Source organism: Halichoerus grypus, chromosome 8 (assembly GCF_964656455.1).
Source record: "Halichoerus grypus chromosome 8, mHalGry1.hap1.1, whole genome shotgun sequence".
NCBI classification, from domain to species: Eukaryota; Metazoa; Chordata; class Mammalia; order Carnivora; family Phocidae; genus Halichoerus; species Halichoerus grypus.
The window spans coordinates 41187286-41206854 of record NC_135719.1 but is presented as its reverse complement, the minus strand read 5'-3'; the positions used below and the strand labels follow the sequence as shown (position 1 = coordinate 41206854).

The 19569-nt window shown below is 55.6% G+C and overlaps 1 protein-coding gene across 1 annotated transcript in view; it reads left to right on the top strand.

Moving 5' to 3' along the window:
* Positions 1 to 19569, top strand: part of CCDC33 (coiled-coil domain containing 33) — a 100081-nt gene that overhangs the window by 59769 nt on the left and 20743 nt on the right. The window contains exon 12 of the mRNA XM_078078763.1: positions 2929 to 3123. Within this exon, the coding sequence (XP_077934889.1) occupies positions 2929 to 3123 (195 nt within the window). The remainder of the gene's footprint in view (positions 1 to 2928; positions 3124 to 19569) is intronic.

Sequence of the window (19569 nt, the reverse complement as noted above, 5' to 3'; positions counted from 1 at the left end):
TATGTGAGGGTGATCTAGCTGCAACATCTCTCACCCCATTGATCACCAGGGTTGATTCAGCTGGTCTGGCTGGCTAAGCAGGTGTCCCCTTTCTCCCTTACTGCTCTGCATGCATCCTTCCCGAAGCTGTGCTCTGTAGATAGAATAAGACTGTTCTTCCATCAAGGGTGTACGGGTAGCTGCTCTCCCCAGCTAGAACCTCCAAATAACCTCTCAAGGTCCAGTTGTAGAAGAATGTAGACTAGTCAAGCTTCCAAGACACCAGACACATCTAAATGAGGCACCACATGTGACGAACTGCCTTTCTTTTGAAAAAAAAAATTTTTTTAGTACCTGGTAAGTGCCCAGCTCCAATCAGGGGCCCCGGACATGTCAGCTCTGGGTCACTGAGTTTATCCAGCTGGTGCTGGGCCCACACAGGATAGATGTGAGGGAGACAGGCAGTGGGGGAAGGGACTCCCTCTGCAGTGTGTCCCTGCTTTCAGAGCTGATGGGGCACCTCTGGAGACCTCTCCCTTGATTTCATTACTTCCACTTCCTCCCTTAACTGGATTAGATGGCAGTCTATGAAATCCAGGGCAGCGAGATTGGCTTTCTGCCTGGAAATGAGGAGAGATGTCATTACAGGTCCTGAATCAGCATCTCGCCCCAGTCCCAGGGGCCACCTGGTCAATAGGGAGTTCATCTTTGCCCCGGCTAGCTGTTCTTTCCTTCATCCTCTCCTGTACCCATCTACCTACGCATCCATCCGGTATGCATTCTACAGTTCTCCTGCTCCAGCCAGTCTGGTGTTCAGTTGTTCTGAGCAGGAGACGTATGTGGTGCTTTTTCCTATCTAAAATGCAGAGACAACAAGACAACCCCAAACCACCTGACTCAGATGTTTTACAGAGCCACTGGTGTGTTCAGTGGGGAGCCTCTCGATGAATCTCACCCTCCCTAAACCATAGTCACTGGGAGAGGCAGGTGAGAGAGATAACCATGCCTAAAGCCCAGGGACAAAACAGGCTCAGGAGTTTTGGTTATGAAGTACAATAGGTGCCAAAATCAGCCTCAAGGTCACCCAATGCTTCCTCTTCTCATTCTAAGAATCTTTATATGGCTGCTTTCTCTCTGGAATCATCTGTCCTTGTACCCATCTGACAGGGTAGGTGGGAGATGAGGCCCAGACTGGACTAGATACCTCTGTCCTTGCATGACTATCCCTTACTCTACTGACATAAGCCTGAAAAGACTTCATGTTAATGAATTTCTGCATACCAAATTTTATTTTTTAAAGGCTTTTATTTTATTAGAGAGAGAGAGAGACAGAGCAGGGGGAGGAGGGGCAGAAGGAGAGGGGGAGAATCTCAAGTAGACTCCCCACCTAGCACGGAGCCTGATGAGGGGCTCGAGCTCACAACCCTAAGATCATGACCTGAGCCAAAACCAAGAGTCGGACACTTAACCAACTGAGCCACCTAGGCACCCCATGAACTTCTGCATACAAAATTTTGTTTTAAAATGGGATAAAGGAATCATTATTTAAAAGATCCAAGTGGTAAAGTGAAGGGTCCTTATCCTGATTCTTCCGGTTCATATGTGTGGGTTTTTATATAGAATATCCACTTCAAGGGAGGCCCACGCATACTTTGTTCTTCCTCTGTTTGTTCAGGGTCAGACATTCAGGCACCTCTAACCCTGAGCACATCCTGTGGTGATTGGCACTGTGCCCATTGCTCTATTTGCTTCTAGCACAGATGGTAGCATATTTATCTGCTATGTGGCCAAGACAGAATTCCAACAACTGATGTAGGGTAGAAGCTGGTCATCTTTGAGGTCCCTACAGCCTTTGAACAACATGCACGTGTTAGGGCTAACCATGGATTTCCAAGAGAGCTTTAAAGTAACCTCTCCTCAAAGGGAGCATCACACATGTCCCTAAGCCCAGGGAACTTAAAGTTTGGGCAGAAAAACAAAAATGGCAAATGAGCCTGGAATTAGAGAACAGTGTGAGAGCAGAGAGAGCCAGCTGCTGGGCTGGAAGATCCCAGAAAAGCTTTGAGCAAGTGTGGGTGGAGGCCATCAAGATTTCTTAGAGAAGCTGGGATCTGAGTGCGGTTGAGTTCTAGACCAGCAGAGATGAGAGCTGCAGTCATGTCAAGGGAGAAGAGAAGAGGAAAAAGAACCTGGAAGCACAAGGAGGAGGCCCAGCAGAGCAGAGAGAGAGAGGAGACTGTTTAACGGGTGATAGATGGGAGGCTAACAGCAGACATGGAATAGAAAAGGAATCTTCCCAGCAAAGGGTGTCAAAGGAGCATGGCGATGTTCGAGGCTCTTGTTACTGCACCAAATGTGAGAGTCCTGGATGGCATGGTTTGTTTATTTCTGCGACAAATAGATTATTGAGCACGTAACAATGAGGCAGACACTGGGGATAAACAAAGTCTCTACTCACATGTCGCTTGCGCTGTAGTGTGAGGATCAAAGGGAGGCAGACAGTAAACAAGCAAAATCAGTTTTTGCAAGTTTAATTTTCTGGTAGAGTTAAGTACTATGAACAGTAAAATGGGATAATGTGAATACAGTGTATATATATTGGAGGAGGGGTGACTTTAGAGAGGATGGGCCTCTCTCTTGAAGGCCAGGGTCTCTCGTCTGGGCTAAAATCTGAATGATGAGAAGAGGACAGCCCTGTAAAGACCCATGAGGCTATCTGGGCAGAGAGCACAGCAGAGGCAAAGGCCCTGAGGCAGGAAAGGCTGGCTTGTCGGAGGAATGCCAAGGACAGTGTGGTAAGGCCCCAGGGAGCAAGGGGGCAGGTGGTAGGCAGTAGACAGGAGCCAGGCATGCAGGGCCTCCTGAGCCATGAAGAGGAGAGGCTTCGGGGGTCTAGAAAAGACATTTGTGGTAGAAAGACAGAAATTTCTTTGCACCTTCTCTTCCCAGAAGCCGGAAAACTTCTTGACACCAAACAACAGCCAGGTTCTGCCCATCCTGGACCCCAAGATCTTAGATGAGAAGCTGGGTACCATCCGTGAGTCCTGGTCCAAGGCCACGGTGAGCTCTACAATGGATTCCAGCACATCTACCTCTCAGGAAACAGAGATAGAGCCTCAGGCACCCAAGATGTCCCATGAAATGGTGAGTGTCTCCACCCAGTGCTGGGAGAGGAAGAGCGGGGACAGGGGTCACGGGGAAAGGGTTTGACTGTCACCAAGTTCACTACTCAGGTGGCAAGGAGACCTCCCTTCAGGCACACTCTGTTTGTGACTTACGTCCAAGCTAAACTGGTGGAAGGTGTGGATTCTTCATTTTACAGTTTCTTCACCTTTCGAATGGAACTTGCACACAATCTCCTTCAAAGCAAACCCTTGCAACACTTGTAAGACAGGGATCCATTGACTCAAGTAGAGATCAACCCAGAACTTTCTCAGGAGCACGTCCCATGGGTAAGGGGAAGCCCCTCTGAGTCATTAGTTTTAATTTCTCAAAGAGGAGATTGGGGCTCAAAGAAAAGAGGATACCGTCTTTGGTCACAGGGTCTGTGTCCTTGGTCATGGGAGCTGCAGTTGACCAGATGCTGGGAAAGGGTTGGTGAAGGTGGCCAAGGTGGTGGCTTAATTTGGTGAGGGGTCAGTGCTGAGTCCTGGCCCCTTAATGCAGAGAGATAAAGAACAGGCCACCAAAAGACAGTCCAGTCGAAGTCCCCACTTGGGTACCAAGGGTGAATTCATGCGTGGCTTCCTCCCTTCTTCCACAACGGGTCCCATGGGGAACGCTGCTCAGAAAGATCCTGAGGAAAGGCCCCAGCCAAGGCCACTGGCCCCTAGGGAAGCCCTGGGGCTCCCCCTCTCAGGATCTGCCCCTCTCCACCGACAGCCTCCGCATCTTCCCCTGGCACTTCTGCACATTTCTGGAACATGTGCCATCAGATTAATAGGAAGGGTTGCTGTCTGCTGGGTGTGCCCAGGATGCTCCCACATGGACTTACCCTGCCCACCCCGGAGCAGGTGCCAGAGCACCCATGGGCCACCTTCTACACCCCCTTCTCTCACCTCTGCCCCTTGGGAAAGCAGAGCTCAGGGCTAACTTGCAAGCTTAGCTCTCAACTGGGTTAAAAATAAACATGCAGACCTTGTCTTTGGAGACTTTGCAACATGAATAGTGCCTGTGGTCGGTCTTCATCTTTTCGTAAGGATTCAACCGTAAGAGATGGTACTAGCCTGCAGCATGTTAGCCAAGAGCAGGAACTGTTCTTGAGCAAGAGGCCGAATAACCATTGTGAACAATGGAGGGGAGGAGGAGAAATAAGTGGCCCAAGGGCACTAAGACAAGATTCTGGAAGGCTCTGAAGGTGTACAAGGGGGCTTAGGGATCCCCTATACCCACAGGCTATCAGGGCAGCTGTGAGAAGCATGCCCCCTCTGGAAATCACTTAGCACTCCTGTCGGTGGGCTGGTGCCTCTACCTTCCCCCTTCCTGGGCACCTGGCAAGATGGTGGTAAATACTTACTGGGCCATGTGATGAAATCCCTGGCTAGACAGCAAGGCCATCAGAAAGAACTTTAGAGGGAGTCTAGTCCAGTCTCCTAATTGATGAAGGGTGGCAATGAGGAAGCCCTAAGGTGGGGTAACCCTGCCCAAGGCTTCCTGACGCCACTCTCCCATGCTGTCTTGCTTATAACCAGATGAAAACAGGTAGCTGCGGAGGCCTGCGTGCCCAGCCCTACACTGTTGAGCCAACCTGACACCACTGGGTCCCTCAGACACTCATGGAGTGTTCAGTACACTGGGCCTGCCCTTATCCCTTGCCCATCACAGCCTGTGTCAGGCCCAGCCTGTCCCCTCCTGGTGCCTGATTCTTCTTTCCACTTCATTTTCCCTCCCAACCCTGCCTTCAGTCCCCCAACCCATCATTTGTCCCTTCCTCCCTCCCTCCTTCTCTCTCTCTCTCTCTCTCTCTCTCTCTCTCTCTCTCGGCTCAGATTTACCATCTGGCTTTTCCCACCTCTGATCCTTTGCCCCAGTTGGGTCCTAGAAACCCAGCCCCCAGCTCCAGCTCCTACCCACTCGCCAGAGCTTTCAAGGACCAGGGCAGGACCCAGACATCCATATGGCCAGCAAAGCCCTGTCCCAAGCAATAGAACATGGGTGGGTACCAACAATGTGCAGCTCCGTGAAATCACAGGTAGCCATGTAGCAATGGGTCACTGTTCCATAGCAACCACACAAAATTATATAGCAATAAATGAGCCTATGCAAACAAGAGACAAAGTGACAAGCAGGAGAATGCAGGCAGGGAGTGGTGGAGTAGAGTCGCATATCAATAGAGCCCCACCATACAATACTACTCCACAGCACTTGATGATAGGACACGTGAACACAGAACATGGGAGTGAACACACAGAGGGTAAGCTGCAGACAGAGTCACAGAGCAGAAGATACTCGGCCACCACTGGAACATCTGGGTGGCAATGGCGCCTTCACAGTGTGTGACTCCTGGGCATGCGGTCAGCAGCAGAGCCTGGGGGCAGGGCAGCGGGCCCCCGGTGACATGGCCGTGGCTGAGTGCTGAGCCAGCGATGACCTGCCTCCCTCTTCTCCCCGCCTCTGCGTTCAGGCTGTGAGCCCCTCAGCTGCACCACATTCCTGGAGTGTGTTTGTCTGTCTGGTCTTGTAGCGCGGTCCCCAGAGCCCAAGAGACAATTTTACCTCTGAGTCCCTCCAGAGCCTACTCTGGCTTAATAGGAAATTGAGCATTTTCTGGAGAAAGGAGCACCTTGGGAAGGGAGAAGAGACTGGAGGGGACGCGGGGTCTATACCCTCTCTGCCCCAGGGGCCAGTCCCAGCTCTGTAGCCGCCATGAGCCCCACCAGGCTCCCTTCCCCTAATGCACCCTTGGGTCCGCCTTTGTTCCCAGCTGCGGTCCAGCCAGTTCTTCCATCTCAGACTGATTTTAACACATGACTTTCAGGTGCCACTTTGTCCACGTGGTGCAAAGCTCCTGTCCCGAGTGGACCCCCTGGGACCAGGGTCCCGCGGATGTGGTCTCGGGTCAGATGTAGGGCTTGGCAGGGCTGGAGGAAGCCTCCACCTCCCTTCTGAGCAACCCAGGGAGTCTTTTTTGGAAGAGGTGGGCTTTTGAGTGTGAAGAGTGCGACGTTAAAGAGTCGTCTTGAACATGGTAACTCCCAAACATTAAACAACTTGCAAGCATTCCCCTTCACCCCCATAACCCCCCTCCCCGAGTCCACCTCATGCTGAGCCAGGCAATGTGAAGAGCAGGGAAGATGAGGGGTTGGTTCCATTCACAGAGGGCTTATCAAGCACCTGCCTTGTGCCAGGATTCCCCATTCCCCGGGCAGCAACCTCAGCAATTCCTCCAGCCTGCCCGAAAACCAGAAGCCCCCACCCCTGCCAGGTGCCCAGTGCTGTGTCCAACTCTGCAGGGGGAAGGGTCGGGGAGGAAGAGGCCAAGGCCCTGAGCCCTGGACTTTCTCAGCAGGCAAGAGCGAGCTACACTCCAGGAAACAACAGAGCGACACCGAGCAGACACACAGGAAATATTTGGTGAGGGATAAATGGCAAAGGGGCATGGCCGAGACCCTTTATCTTCTTAAGTGCCATGCTTACCCAGCATTGCTGGGCACACCTAGTGAATCCTCAGGAAAGAGAGAGAGGAGCAAGGAAAGCTTCCTGGAGGAGGAAGAAGTACTCAGTTGCTATTCAAGAAGTGTGTGTTCAGTGTTGTTTGTAGTGCAGAAATTCTAGCACAGGGTCTTTATCCTCTTCTCTCTGGCTCCCTTCCTCCATTCGCCCCCCACACACCTCCTTTTCCCTCTCTCTCTCTCTCTCCCCACCCTCCATTTCTGCCTCTCCCTGCTTCTGCCTTTCTTTGGTTTTCTCAATTTCTTTCTGATTCTCTGGCTTTCTCTCTCTCTCTGACTCTCTGTTTCCCTCCCTCCTTTCTCTCAGCAGAGATTTGTGGCAGACCAGAGGCCCTCATACCAGCAGATGAATAATTGACAAGGGTTGTTTAAAGATTCAGTGGAGTTTTTCCAACCTCACCACACTGGAATAACTCATTTCTTTCATTCTCTCTTTGAAAGCCTTTCCCCCCTCCCTCTATCTCTCCCCTTCCCCTATCCCCATATGCCAGCCCCCCTCTGAGCACAGCTTTTGTCTCTCTCCATTTCTGAAGTCTGCTGGACCCCAGAATGATCCCTTCATCCTCATTTCCTTAACTTCACTTCCCCCGCTGTACCACCCCATTTGACCTCTCCTAAGGGTGGTGGTTGACTTCAGCTCCTCGGGACACCATTTCCCCAAGAAAGAGGGCCCCATTTCATGGGCGAGGAGAGGAAGGAAGGCCCAAGGAACTGTGACCTCTCTCAGATCACACAGCAGCAGAGGTGGGGCTCAGACCACTGGAGTGCAGGCCTCCTAGCCCAGGGAACCCCCAGGCAGGTGGAGAGGGGCTGGCTCTGCCACGCCTTCCCGGGGTGGTTCTGAGCACTGTGTCCCTGAGGTTTGATTTCTCCGTCTGTAACACAGGAGAGCTGCTTACCTGCTCTAACAGCTCCATAGGACCAGATGGGACAGAAGAGGGACCTTCATAAGCGGGGGGGGGGGGGGGGGGGGGGGGGGGTGCTGGCAGTGTAGCAGAGATTCCTGGGAGCATGGTCCTGCGTGGCTGCCAGGAGTGGCCTGAGGGTGCCCAGCCATCCCTGTTTGCCCAGGACCAAGGAGTCCCTGAGCCGTAGGACTTGCAGTGCTAACCCAGAGACAGACTCAGGCGAACCAGGAAGAGAGTCACCCTGCGTGGCGTGGGCCCTCCCCCCCAGCCTTGCAGCAACAGGGCACAACCCTCTGCCCATCCTGCCCAACTCCACACTGTCCCCTGCCCTCACAGAGCTCTCACCGTCTCCTTGAAGTGACCTTGAACTCCCTTCCCCTCTCTGGGCCCCAGTTCCTTCCTCTGACAGCAGAGGAGGTTGGAGCAGATGTTCCAGAGTTCCCCCCCGGGGCTCCTGTGCTGTGACCAGAGCCTTGGTCCTGCCCTCACCCACCCCCCCACCCCCACCAGGATGAGGTCTGTAGGCTGGTGAGGCTGAGAAGCTCAGACCGGCCCCGCTCCCAAGGCACCACCTGGTGGTTACCTGAGTATGACACTGCGAGCGACAGTGACTTACAGGAATGGCCGTCTGGGGTGATGGCGTCACAAAGCCCAGGAGCCTGGAGTTGGCCCCCAGGAGCCAGAGAGACACTGAGCCCAACCTGGGATGCAGAGCCCCACCAGGGGGCTCCGATACTTTGGGCCACAAGGGGCAGAGAAAACACAAGAGAATCAGTGAGACAGGGAAAGAGAATATACAGCCATCTGGCACCTACCTCAACAGCCTCCAACCCGATGCACCTGACTGGGTGTCCCCTCCCAGCCACGCCACACAAACCACCTGACACATTCCCGAAACATGGCTGTCACCTTGTCCCTCTCACTCCAGCGCCCCACTGTCTGTAGCCCCCAGCTCCACTGCCCAGTGCCCGCGGCCCCAGTTTGCCAGGTCCGTCTTCTGTCCCGTCGCTTCCGCAAGCACCCCTGTCCTGTCCACCTGGCCAGAGGCCCAGGAAGGGGCATATGTTCATCACACGAGCACCTTATCACACCCACCCCACACCAGCCCTCCCCAGCTCCTCCCCTGCACTCCTGAGGCCCCTCAGCTGTGAGCCCAGAGGCTGGCACTGGGGGCAGGCGGGTCCCAAACACAGATCTTGGAGTGTGCAACCGTCACGGCTCCCGGGCTCAGTTGAGCCCCTCACCAGCTCCTGACTCTGTCCTTCTCTTCTTCCACCAGTTCCTACACATGCACACAGATAGAGGGCAAGCTCACAAGCGTTTGGGGGGGGGGGAAGAAGCAATAAGGAGACCATCATATAGGTGCTCTGTTCTCCCCCCACACACACAGCACCTCCTCCCTTTCTCTCCATACAGCCCTAGCAGACTTCGGTCCCCACCACTCAAGAGCTGTGTGACCTTGGAAAAGTCACACCACCTCTCTGGGCCCGTCTCCTCATTGTTAAGTGGAGGGAATACTCTCCCCTGTCCCCCTCTTGAGGCTGCAAGGAGGATTAACAAGAGCAGATGGCAGTGCGCTGGAAACCGAAAGGCTGTCCACTGTGTGGGAGGCTTAGGACTGGTCACTGTGTTCATGGGCCCTTCGAGAAGGAGGGGGAAGTGGGGGTGGGGGGAAGCACGAGTCCTGCAGACCTCCACCCTTTGACCCTTTCTCCGGACGGGCCGTTCCCAGACCCCTGGCCCACTCCTCTCCCCTCTGTGCCCCCGCCCTTGGAGTCTCTGGTGGGCCATTCTCCTCCCCCATCCATCACCTGGGACTAAAGAGATTAATACACAAGACTCATAACTCAGCTGCTGGGATGCAGCAGATATTTACGGCTCCGTTTCAATTTGCAGAGAGATTAAGTGTTTGTCGATTTATTGTCTCTTGGTGTGTGTGAGAGCTGAGCAAGGCCCCCCGCAGGCCAGCTGCCCTCCCCCACTCCGCATACTCGCACACTTGTGGGCGCACCACCCCCTGCCTGGTCCCTGGAGCAGGTGGGGAGCCCGGTGCTGCCCAGCCAGGGAAAGCCATGGCCGCTGGAGTGGACTTGTCTTCCTGATCAACTTGACCAGAGGGGCAAGTGACCTTGGCCGCAGGAGATGATGGCCCCCGGGCCCCTGGAACAGGGTTATTAGACAAGATGGGGGGTACCCTCCTTTGATGATTCACCAGGTCCTTCCTGGCCTTCCCCCATACTCATCTCTCCCCATAGGGCAAGGGTCCGTGGGGCTGGGTAAATGTGCACTAGATCCCAAGACCCACAATTCTAGATCACTTTCTGGGTATCCAAGAACCCAGGATTCCCTATTCAGATGGACCTGAGCCTGCTCTTGAGAACCACGCAGGCCTCTTCCCAAAGTCTGTCCTCCCCAGAGTGGAGTACTTTCAGGGAGAAGCCCGGCTAGGCCCAGGGGATGGCCCTTTGGGGAGGGAGGGTGGCACATGCTGAGAGCCTCCCCTTATGTCCCTGTCGCAGGCCCCACAGACATTAGGGATTGGATCTTGAAGGGAAGGCACACTTCTGATGAGAAAGCCTCCCAGCCCAGGGGTGAGACAGCATGGGGAGGCTGGTGGGAAAGGGGGCACCAGCCCCAGGGGCTGCCCCAAGAATGAGAGTTCTTGAGGAGCAAGAAGGGGACACAGAGAACAAATGTCAAGTGCTCCCCCACCCCCATGGACCCCGAGCTGCCTCTCTCCTTCCCCGTTGACTTTGTAGTCAGACACAGGCATTCATTCATTCATTCATCTGGCCAGCTTTTTGGGCATGTTCTATGTACCATACCCTGTTACCTTGCCCTGCAGAGCCCTCTCATCTGTGCAGGTGACACAGAGTTGAGTCCCATCTCCACCACTCAATAACTGTGTGACCTTGGGTGAATCACTCCACCTCTCTGGGCCTGTCTCTTCTATTGAGTGGAGGGAATATTCTCCCCGTACCAACCGTTGAGGCCTTGGAGAGGACTAACAAGAGAGTGGATGGCAGTGCAGAGGCAACTGAGGGGGGCCTTCACTTTGCAGGAGGCATATTAATAGTCGCCGTGTTCGTGGGCCCTTCGAGCCAGGGAGGGGTGGGGAAGAGGGGAGCAGCATACCTCACCCGGGCCTTCCCCGCTGACCCTTCTCTGGGAGCACATCCCCAAGCTCAGTGACAGTGACATAAAGATAACTCCCTACAAAAGTCCCTGTCCTCAGGAAGCCCCAGTTCAGCAGGAGAGACACATCAGGGATCCATGCAGGAGGGTGGCCAGGACTGGGGTGCAGTCTGCTCAGGGGATTGTGGGGGCACGGGGGGAGTGTATCTAACCCCAACCCCCACCCCACCTGCCCCAGATATCAGTCATCAGTGGTTGTTAGTATGAAAACCAGGACAGATCTTTGGTTTGCTGTAGAAAAGAAGTCTAGGTTAGTGAACTTGTTCCTGTAAGAGGAATCTGTTGAGTTGAGATTACCTGTGTGTTTACGTTGTGTGTCTGTCTGCCTCCACATCTCTCTTCCAGGTGGGACCCTGGCCTGGGGTTTCACCAAGAGGCACTATGGGGCCCTCAAGCTAGTCCCTTCCTTCCAGGCTAGTCCTCAAGCTAGGACGTGTTTCTTTTTCTGTAAAATGAGGAGAATATTCCTGCAGTGAGAGATGAGGAGGTCTTAGGGCGTGGAGGCGAGAACTGAAGGGATAGATAGGACAGAGGGTTAGCCAAACCAGGGCCTGCCCCCAGCACCCAAAGATCAGGCTGAGAGGAGATGTGGGTGAGGGGCACACTGGAGCGGAGGCTCCCCAGAAGAGCGAGAAAACTACCAGCCGAGGGCGCCTGGGCTGGGAGGGGCACCTGGAGACCTGGGTCCGGTTCTGACTCTGCCACTGACCTGAGCAGTTGCCCTGGCTGCACCCCTCCCCTCTCGGGGCCCCAGCCTCCCCTCTGTGGAGTGAGGGGCCTGGTCTTGATGGTTTCCTCTTTCATCGGGCAAACAAGGCGGAGGGAGGTAGGACAACCTCTGGCTCTGCTCCTCACAAAACGGCTGGCACCGCGCTCTATCACTGCCCATCTCAGGTCCTGATTAAGCACTGGGGGGGGGGGGGGCGCAGAGGCGCAGCTCTCTCAGTAAATAAAGCCAAGATGATGAGGCCGTAAATTGCTGAGGGCTTGAAGCATCGATTGGTGAGGGTGGGAGGACTACAGAACCAGGGATGACACCTGGGAAATGGAGCCCATTCCTTCTGCAAACTGCCAGCCTAGCCCTCCTTTTAATAATACCAGTTATATCCATCAATCTTTATTGAGCTCTTACTCTGCTCCCAGAACTTTCACCATAATCTCATTGCCTCCTTGCACCAACCTGATGAAGGAGGGACAGTTATCATCCCAACTTTGCAGTTGGGGAAAATGCGGGAAACTCAGTAGCCCTCCCAGGACCCTAGGGCAAGGCTGAGGGAGAGCATTCATTGGTCCAGCACAGGTCTGGGATCTGCGGCCCCGTGCCTATTCCTGCAGCCACGGCCTCGTGACTCACAAGTCAACAGCCTGGTGAGCTTGACTCACCACGTTCCCATTCCATCTGTCTGGGTGGGAGGGCTGCCTCTGTTTGCTGGTAAAACACCAGAACAGAACTCTGGGGCTGCAGGTCCCCTCCTTTGGGAGTCTAGGCGGAGAGGTCTATACACCATAAGTCTGAACTCCAAAGAACCATAAGTCATCAGTTAAGCTGTAGCTAACAAACTATTAAATACGTTCTATTCTTCCTTCACAAATACACCTTATTAACCACATCTGAGAATCCCCAGATTCCACACCGGACCCTGGCAACATGGGGAGAGCAGCTACCAGGCCCTGCCCCTAGTCCCCCATATCCTAGGAAATGTCCCCTTTACCTCTGTTTCAGTCCCATACCCTAAGGGCCCAATGACCATGTGAGACCTTTCACGTTGCCCTCAGGAGAACAGGCCCTGGGATAGGAGGGAATTCCGGGTCCCAGGTACTGGGGGCTGTGGTCTGGAAGGGTGCTTAGGCTCTGGCTGGGTGCAGCTCCTTGGCCCTACCAACTCTCAGCCCATGGGGAAGTTGGCAGCCCTGGAATGGCCAGAGCAGGACCCTCTAACACACAGGGCCCAAAGCAGGGGCCCTGCTTGTCCAAGGCTAAGGGCCGAACAGCCCCTCCCCCAGCGCGGTGACTCTATTAGGCTGTGCTCCTGAGTTCCAATTAAATGCTTTTCAGTACAATCCAATTTCCTCCTGACATGGACTAGAAAAACCCAGTCTGTGCACGTGCGCGTGCACGCACACACACACACACACACACAAAATACATTTGGTGTTAAATATCCAATCAGGCCCAAAGATAATAGAGAAGGGCCAGTTCACTCCCAGTTTAATCAGATAAAATGCCCATTCATCGGCTCCTGCCAGTGGCAGACGTCCCCTCCTCAGCCACCAGGACCGAGTGGAGGGGGCGGGAGCGGCTGCAGGAGAGGGGCTGGAGCAGAGGGGGACCTTGGGGAGGAGAAACGGGCTGAGTAGGTGGGCTGTGCCTTTAAATCTTCAAGGAGGGGGGACAGCATTGCCCACAGGGGACTAATTATCCTTCAGCCTTTAGCCAGCTCTTACTCAAACAGACAAAAGGGGGGCTCAGCAGCCCCAATGTGCTAAGCTTCTGCAGCAGCTTTTCACTCTCAGATATGCAAATCTACCTCAGCAGGGTGGACCCTAGGGATGGCTGAATAGTGGTCTAGGGAGTTGGGAGGGCCAGCAAGGGCAAGGGCCTGGCGGCTGGACCCTCTCGGAGGACAGTTTGGGGAGACTAGAGGCATCTCACTGTCCCTCCTCTGGCTGCGTGGGGAGCCCTGCCTCACAGTGGGGAGAGCCTTATGGAGGCCAAGAAGAAGGTCCCTCCCTCTCCTTTATGGGGGGGGGTGCTCCCTCTGCAATCTGGCTCAGAGACCAGGAGCTGACAGCCCCGACGGGGCCCTCCTGTGCACTTGCCCTCTCCGGTCTAGGACATAGGCAGCAGGTAACCTAGCCAAGGCACAGATCTAGGTGTGGCCCCTACCCTAAACCTGTCCATGGCTCCCTCACCGGCAGCATGAGTCCCTCAGCCTGGTGGCCTCCGTGACTTCTGAAGCCTATGCCCCAACCCAGAGTATTCTACCCACGCCTAACCCTAATGGTATCCACTCACAGTTTCAAGCCTTGACTCCTCCCCTCTGCCTGCCTTATGTCCCCTCCCACACCCCCACTCCAGGTTCCTGGCACACAGTAGGTGCTCAGTAAATGTGTCCAAGAAATGCATAAAGTGCCCCTTCCTAGGCAGCCACATAACCCAGGGAGATGACAGGTCTGGATCAGAGACAGGAAGTTTGCTCTCTGCTCAGCTGCCAGCCAGCACCTACAAGAAGCTCAGTCTTTCCAGCTATGAAATGGGCTGATGTAGGCTGGCTGCAAAAATCCTGAAGTGCCTGGAGGGGGCTCTATGAGTTGTGAAGGGCCTCTGGTGTCTTATCGTTCACATCAAGGTGAAGAGGACAATGTAGGGGAGAGGGCAGTCAGAGGCCAGATTCCATCTCTCTTAGCCCCTCCAAGACCCTCCTATCAGACAGTCTCCCTTGGGGAATCCATTCCCACTCTGTATGGGTCTCTGCCCTACCTCTCCAAGTCCTCTGCCCAGCTGAGAATTTCACTGGCATCTCAGCAGGAGGGGCCTGGGGCCTGGGCCTTAAAAGTGGGAGGGGAGCTTAAAAACCCTGGGAGGTGGGTCCTGAGGCAGGAGTGAAGATGGGCTTTAGTGCAGAGGGTCTGGCTAATCAGGATTTGGATTCTGAGACCGAAGCCTGGGCCTAGGGTGGGCAGGGGCACAGGCACCCCAGGAGACTGAGTTGGGGGGGACCCCAGGCAATGGGAGAGCCCCCTTCCCTCACTGCTGCCTGTGTTATGAATGTCTGGGCCCAGGAGAATTCAAGGGAGAGGGTGAGTCATGAGGAGGAAAGTAGCCAGGAGAGGCCGTGTGACAAGCCAGATGAGAAGGGTCTCTAAGGGGACCAACCGCCATGAGGCTCTAGTCTCCAAAGGCAAAGGGTAACACATGGGGTTCCAGAAGCATTGCCCAAGAGTCTGAAAGCAGAAACACTTTGTGAAGCCTGGCAGAAATGGAGTATAGTTTCTAGCAACTCAGGGCTGGGGAGAATGGTCTCGCCTAGGCTGGAGGCAGGAGGGACAAACAAGCCAGAAAATGTCCAGCCAGTGAGGATGGGGGGTGAGGAGAGGATATAGTGGCACCTAAGGAAGAATCTAGGTGGGGTTGGAGCAGCAGGGACAAAGTAGGTGTGCCCCCAGGGACGGGGACCTACACATGTCCAAACCGCAAGTACCTTACAGGATTGCCCAGCCACACCAGCCTCCCCTCCAGAAAGCCCCTGGGAGTCTGCTCCTTCCAGCTCACCAGGCCTGCACTTTTGGAAAAGAAAACACTCCCTTTCCATTGACTGTCCCAGTGCTGGCTTTCCAGGGGCTAAGGTGAGCGCTGAGAAAGAGGGAGCTCCAGCCCCCCAAGTCCCTCTTCCGTCCACTGTCCCTCCCTCAGCTCAAGCTTGTCTCAGCCTCCTTGGATCCCTCCAGATACTCAAATGTCCTGCCTGGGGCTCCTTCCCCCACAGCAGAGACCTGGCAAGTGGCCCCCTGGACCTCTCCCCCTACCCCACAGCCCAGCTCTGGGGCTTGAGGAGAGGACAAAGAATGGGAAGTAAGGGACACACACACCTTCACAGAAATGATGAAAAGGGTGGGGGTTGAAAATAGAGAGCTTAGAATTCACACCTGGAGAACACAAGAATCTAAAGAGACGGCGCTCTGTACTAGAATCCCAATCCACTCCAGCCAAAGACAACCAAGAACACACCTATAATCAAACTGAGTTGGGTTTATTGATTCGTTGGGGCCAAGGGGTGGGGTGGGGGGGAGGCATCAGGAAGGGTGTGTTGGAAAGGACAGAAAGGATTCGGCTCAAGTTAGGTGATTCGGGGGAGGTTTCGAGGACACAGGGTTCGGCTCTGGTAGGATGTGCTCAGGAGGTGAGCTAATTCTCACCCAGAAGGCAGGAGGGACAAAACAGGGCTAAAACTGTCCTTGGTGAAGAAGCAGCAGGCACTCAATTTGGCCAGGAAAGGCTGCTGTCTGGTCATTTTTGTGCTTTGAACAATGTTTCTGTTTTATCTGTGTTCAGACGTGACTACAGAGTGGCCTTGTTTTTGTCTTGCTCCATTCTGGTCAGAAAGTGGCTTTATATGAGGGGCACCTGGGTGGCTCAGTCCGTTGAGCTTCCACCTCTTAATCTCAGCTCAGGTCTTGATCTCAGGGTCGTGAGTTCAGGCCCCACAGTTGGGCTCCGTGCTGGGTGTGGAACCTACTTAAATAAAAACAATAAAAGAAGAAGAAAGTGACTTTATATGATGCTGTGAAGTGATATCCAGGCCGGCTTCTGGCCCTCGGGGCTGCTTTGCTCTCCCGGGAGCTTCAGGCAGGGTGAGCAGGGAGAGAGGGAAGGGGCGTGTGTTACACACACACCGGAGCCAGGCATTGTGCTCGACCCTGGACAGACTTGGCCTGCTTAAGCTTCACCGCAGCCCTCTCCCCATTGTATAGACGATGAAACTGAGGCCCAGAGGGGCAAAGCGCTCTCCAGAGTCAACACTAACTGGGAAAACTGGAGTGTAACCCCTGCGCTCCCTGGCTCCAAAGTCTTCACCCCTGTGTCCTTGGCCTGGAGGCTGAGCTCCTTCGGCTCCGCAGGGCACAGGACTCTAAACCGTGCCCCCCCCCCCACGCATCCCAGTGGGGCATCTCTTGCTGCAGGGGTTCAGCCTGGCTGTCACGGGCCAGCCACGGTGTCAGCAGCCGCCCGGCTGGTCCCCTGTGCCTAGAGGTGTGAGGGGTAATGAGGCCCCGTAATTAAGGTTCCTGGAGCCGTGGCCGGGAGATTTATAGACAGGCTTTGTCAATAACCGTGCTCCGGCTGCAGATCCAGGGAGACATCGATAAGTGCTCGTTACAGCTTCTCCCCACTCCCTGCCCTGCCCCCCCCAAACCTCTCCCGGGCCTGTCAGGCCGCCTGTTCACAGCGCCTATGTACACAGGCTTCGCTCAATTAATTTGCACTTGTTGGCACCATCTGTTCTTTTCATGTGTCCTTATCAGGCGTGTATGGGTCCTGCCTCCTTCTCAGCTGTGCTCCAGAGCAGGGACATGGCACCCGCCCTCAGACTGGGGCTCCTCAGGGTGGGGCACTGTCTCCTCCCTCAGTCTAGGCCTCCTGAAGGTGCGGCCAAGACTTTGTCTTCCTTCACCTCCCTTCCACACCCCTTCCTCCTCACCCTGGGGAGCTATGCTCGGTTGAGGCCCTGGCAGAATCCCTCTGAGCCTGACCCCCACCGGCAGGGCCTTGTCCTCCAGAGAAAGCCCCCCAGACCCCAGTCAAGCCGTCCCCTGGCAGACTGGCTGCCCCTGGGGGCTGAGAGGCAGGGCTCTGGTTCTGGTCCCTGCTTTGGCTCCCACAGCCTGAGGTCGGGAAGGTGCCTGTTCCAAGAACAGTGACATCACTGAGTCACAGGGTTGGAGGGGGCTGAGAAGCCCCTGCTAAGTCTCTTTCTCTTGAGTAGCAAGGGCCAAGGGGGAGGGTCCAGAGGTCTAGACTTGGGCAGCCCCCAGAGCAGGGTGGGCATGGCCTGGTGGCCCCAGGATGCCAGGCAGATGGCCCACCCAGACAACTGAGAAAAGGCAGCATCCTAACGATGCCTGCCCTTGGCTGTCTCCCCATCCCAACGCTCTTGGCAGCCGGCATCCCAACCCTACTCCTCTCAGGGCTACTCTAGCCTCCGGAAGGGTCACAGCATCTTCCAGCTCTGCTGGTCTGTGCCTCCAGCCCTCAGCACAGATTCTCGAGATGGCCTGGCTCTCCTGACCCGGGGGGATGACTGCTGAGCTGGCTCTGCCATGACAGAGCTGGGGGGGGGGGTGGCCTGGGCAACCTCTCACCCTCTCTGGGCTCTGGGGACCTGTGAAGCCCACTGGGCATGTTCACAAGGAAACCAGGCCTTCTCCTGGAAGTTATCTTTGGAAATTCATAGTATCTAGCTCCAGCGCAGCCCACCTCACCTGACTAGAACAGGCTCCACATTTGGGCCTTGGCCTGGCATTCAATGCCCCATGACTAGGCCCTGCAGCCACGCCAGCTTCATCTCCCACCACCCCTCCTCACCACATGTCCTCACGGTCTGTCTACACTTCCCCCGGGTGCCAGGCTGCTTCTAACCATCACGCCTTTGCCCCTGCCAGGAACGCACCCCTTCTTCACTCCTTTATCACCTGGCAAACTCTTACTCGTCCTTCAAAACCCATTCCCAAACTCATTCTGGGATGGCCTCCTTCACCCCTCTGCCGACACCCCAGGGTGCGAAGGGGCCCGGCCGAGGGGCTCCCTTACCATACTGATGGACCACATCACCCCGTGCCTGCTACCACATCCACTACAACACTGGCCTCTCCAAGCCTTGGTCACATCTGTACCCCGGGTGCCCCAATGGGGCTACTAGAGAGTGTGTGTTGAACCGGAGGGCCCCCAGCACCCTTAGCCTGGGCTGGGGGAAGGGCAGTAGTCTCGGTCCCCCATAAATGGAAGGTGCCCCCCGCCGATAGGGTCATGGAGGTCTCAGGTGGGCGGTAGACGCATTAGGACCACATGCAGCACACTACCGGGGAAGCACACGAGGAGGGGGCTTTACCCACCTCCCTGCCCACCCGCCCCCAGTCGGCCCCTGCCCTGGGCCCATCCCAGGAACCCGTGAGTCCTCAGCCACAGACGGCTCCTCAGGGGCTGGGATTTGGCAGGGGGTGGGAGGGGAAGGGGGTGGGCTCAGGCCCACTCTTGGCAGCTCTGCTAGGAGAGGGTCTTAGAAATGAGTACTCATGCTCACTTGGCACATGCTGGGCCTCCAGCTACTGGTGTCTCAGGGCCCACGGCCCATGTGCAGGGACCCAGAACCCCGGGTGCCCAAAAGCCCCGTCCTCGGCTGGAGCAGAGGCTCACAGCTAGGCAGGGGGCAGAAACCCCACAGCATGCCAGAAGCAATGCTATGGACCATCTCAGTCCATCTCTTCTCCCCCCCCGGGTGCTAGAGGTCTCTTGCCCTGAGGAGCTGTGTTCAGGACAGCCTCAAAACATAGGAGCCAGGCCCGGACCCTGTGTGTGTGTGGCGGGGGGAGCCCAACGGCCAGTGGGGACCGATGGCTGTGTGCCCTGCCCTGAGTTCCACTGAGCTGGGAGGCCCAGCCTTAGTGAGTCGGCAGAGAGCATGAGCCCTGCCCTCACAGCCTGGAAGGCCAGTTGGGGACAGGAGGGCCCGCCCCGGGCTCTGAGCAGGGACTGAAGACTGGACTCAGGAACCAGCTCTCCCACTGAGGCAAGTGCTCTGACCCCTTCCTGCCTCACTCCCCGCCTCTGTAGAATGGGTACAGTGGCAGCTGGCTGGTTGAGTTACCAGAGCATGAAGTTAGATGGCCGTGTATAACGTATTTAGAATAGCGCCAGCCCTTGTGTCACCACCTGACTGAGGCAGGCTCTAGAAAATCAGAAAAGGAAGCCGCCATCCCTTCTAGCCAAGGAGGGTGAGAAAAGCTTTTGTCTGAGGCAGCTCTGAAGAATGATCTGCAGAGACAGGGTGAGGGCGCCTCCATTCGGTCGGTGGAGGAACTGCAAACCTCTGCTCTTTACCCCCACCCTGAGCTAGCTGTGGGGCTGGAGGGTGGGGCTGGGATCACGGTAGACCTTGACCGCCAAGCTGCGTGAATAAAGCCCCCCTCCAATGCCACCAGGAGGCTCTGTGCTCCCCTCTTCCTGCTCCCCACCCAACCTGCTGCCCGCCCTGCTTCCTGGACCCCACGGAAGGTGGCCCCCACCCCACAAAGAACACTAATCTTGACATAGCGGCTGT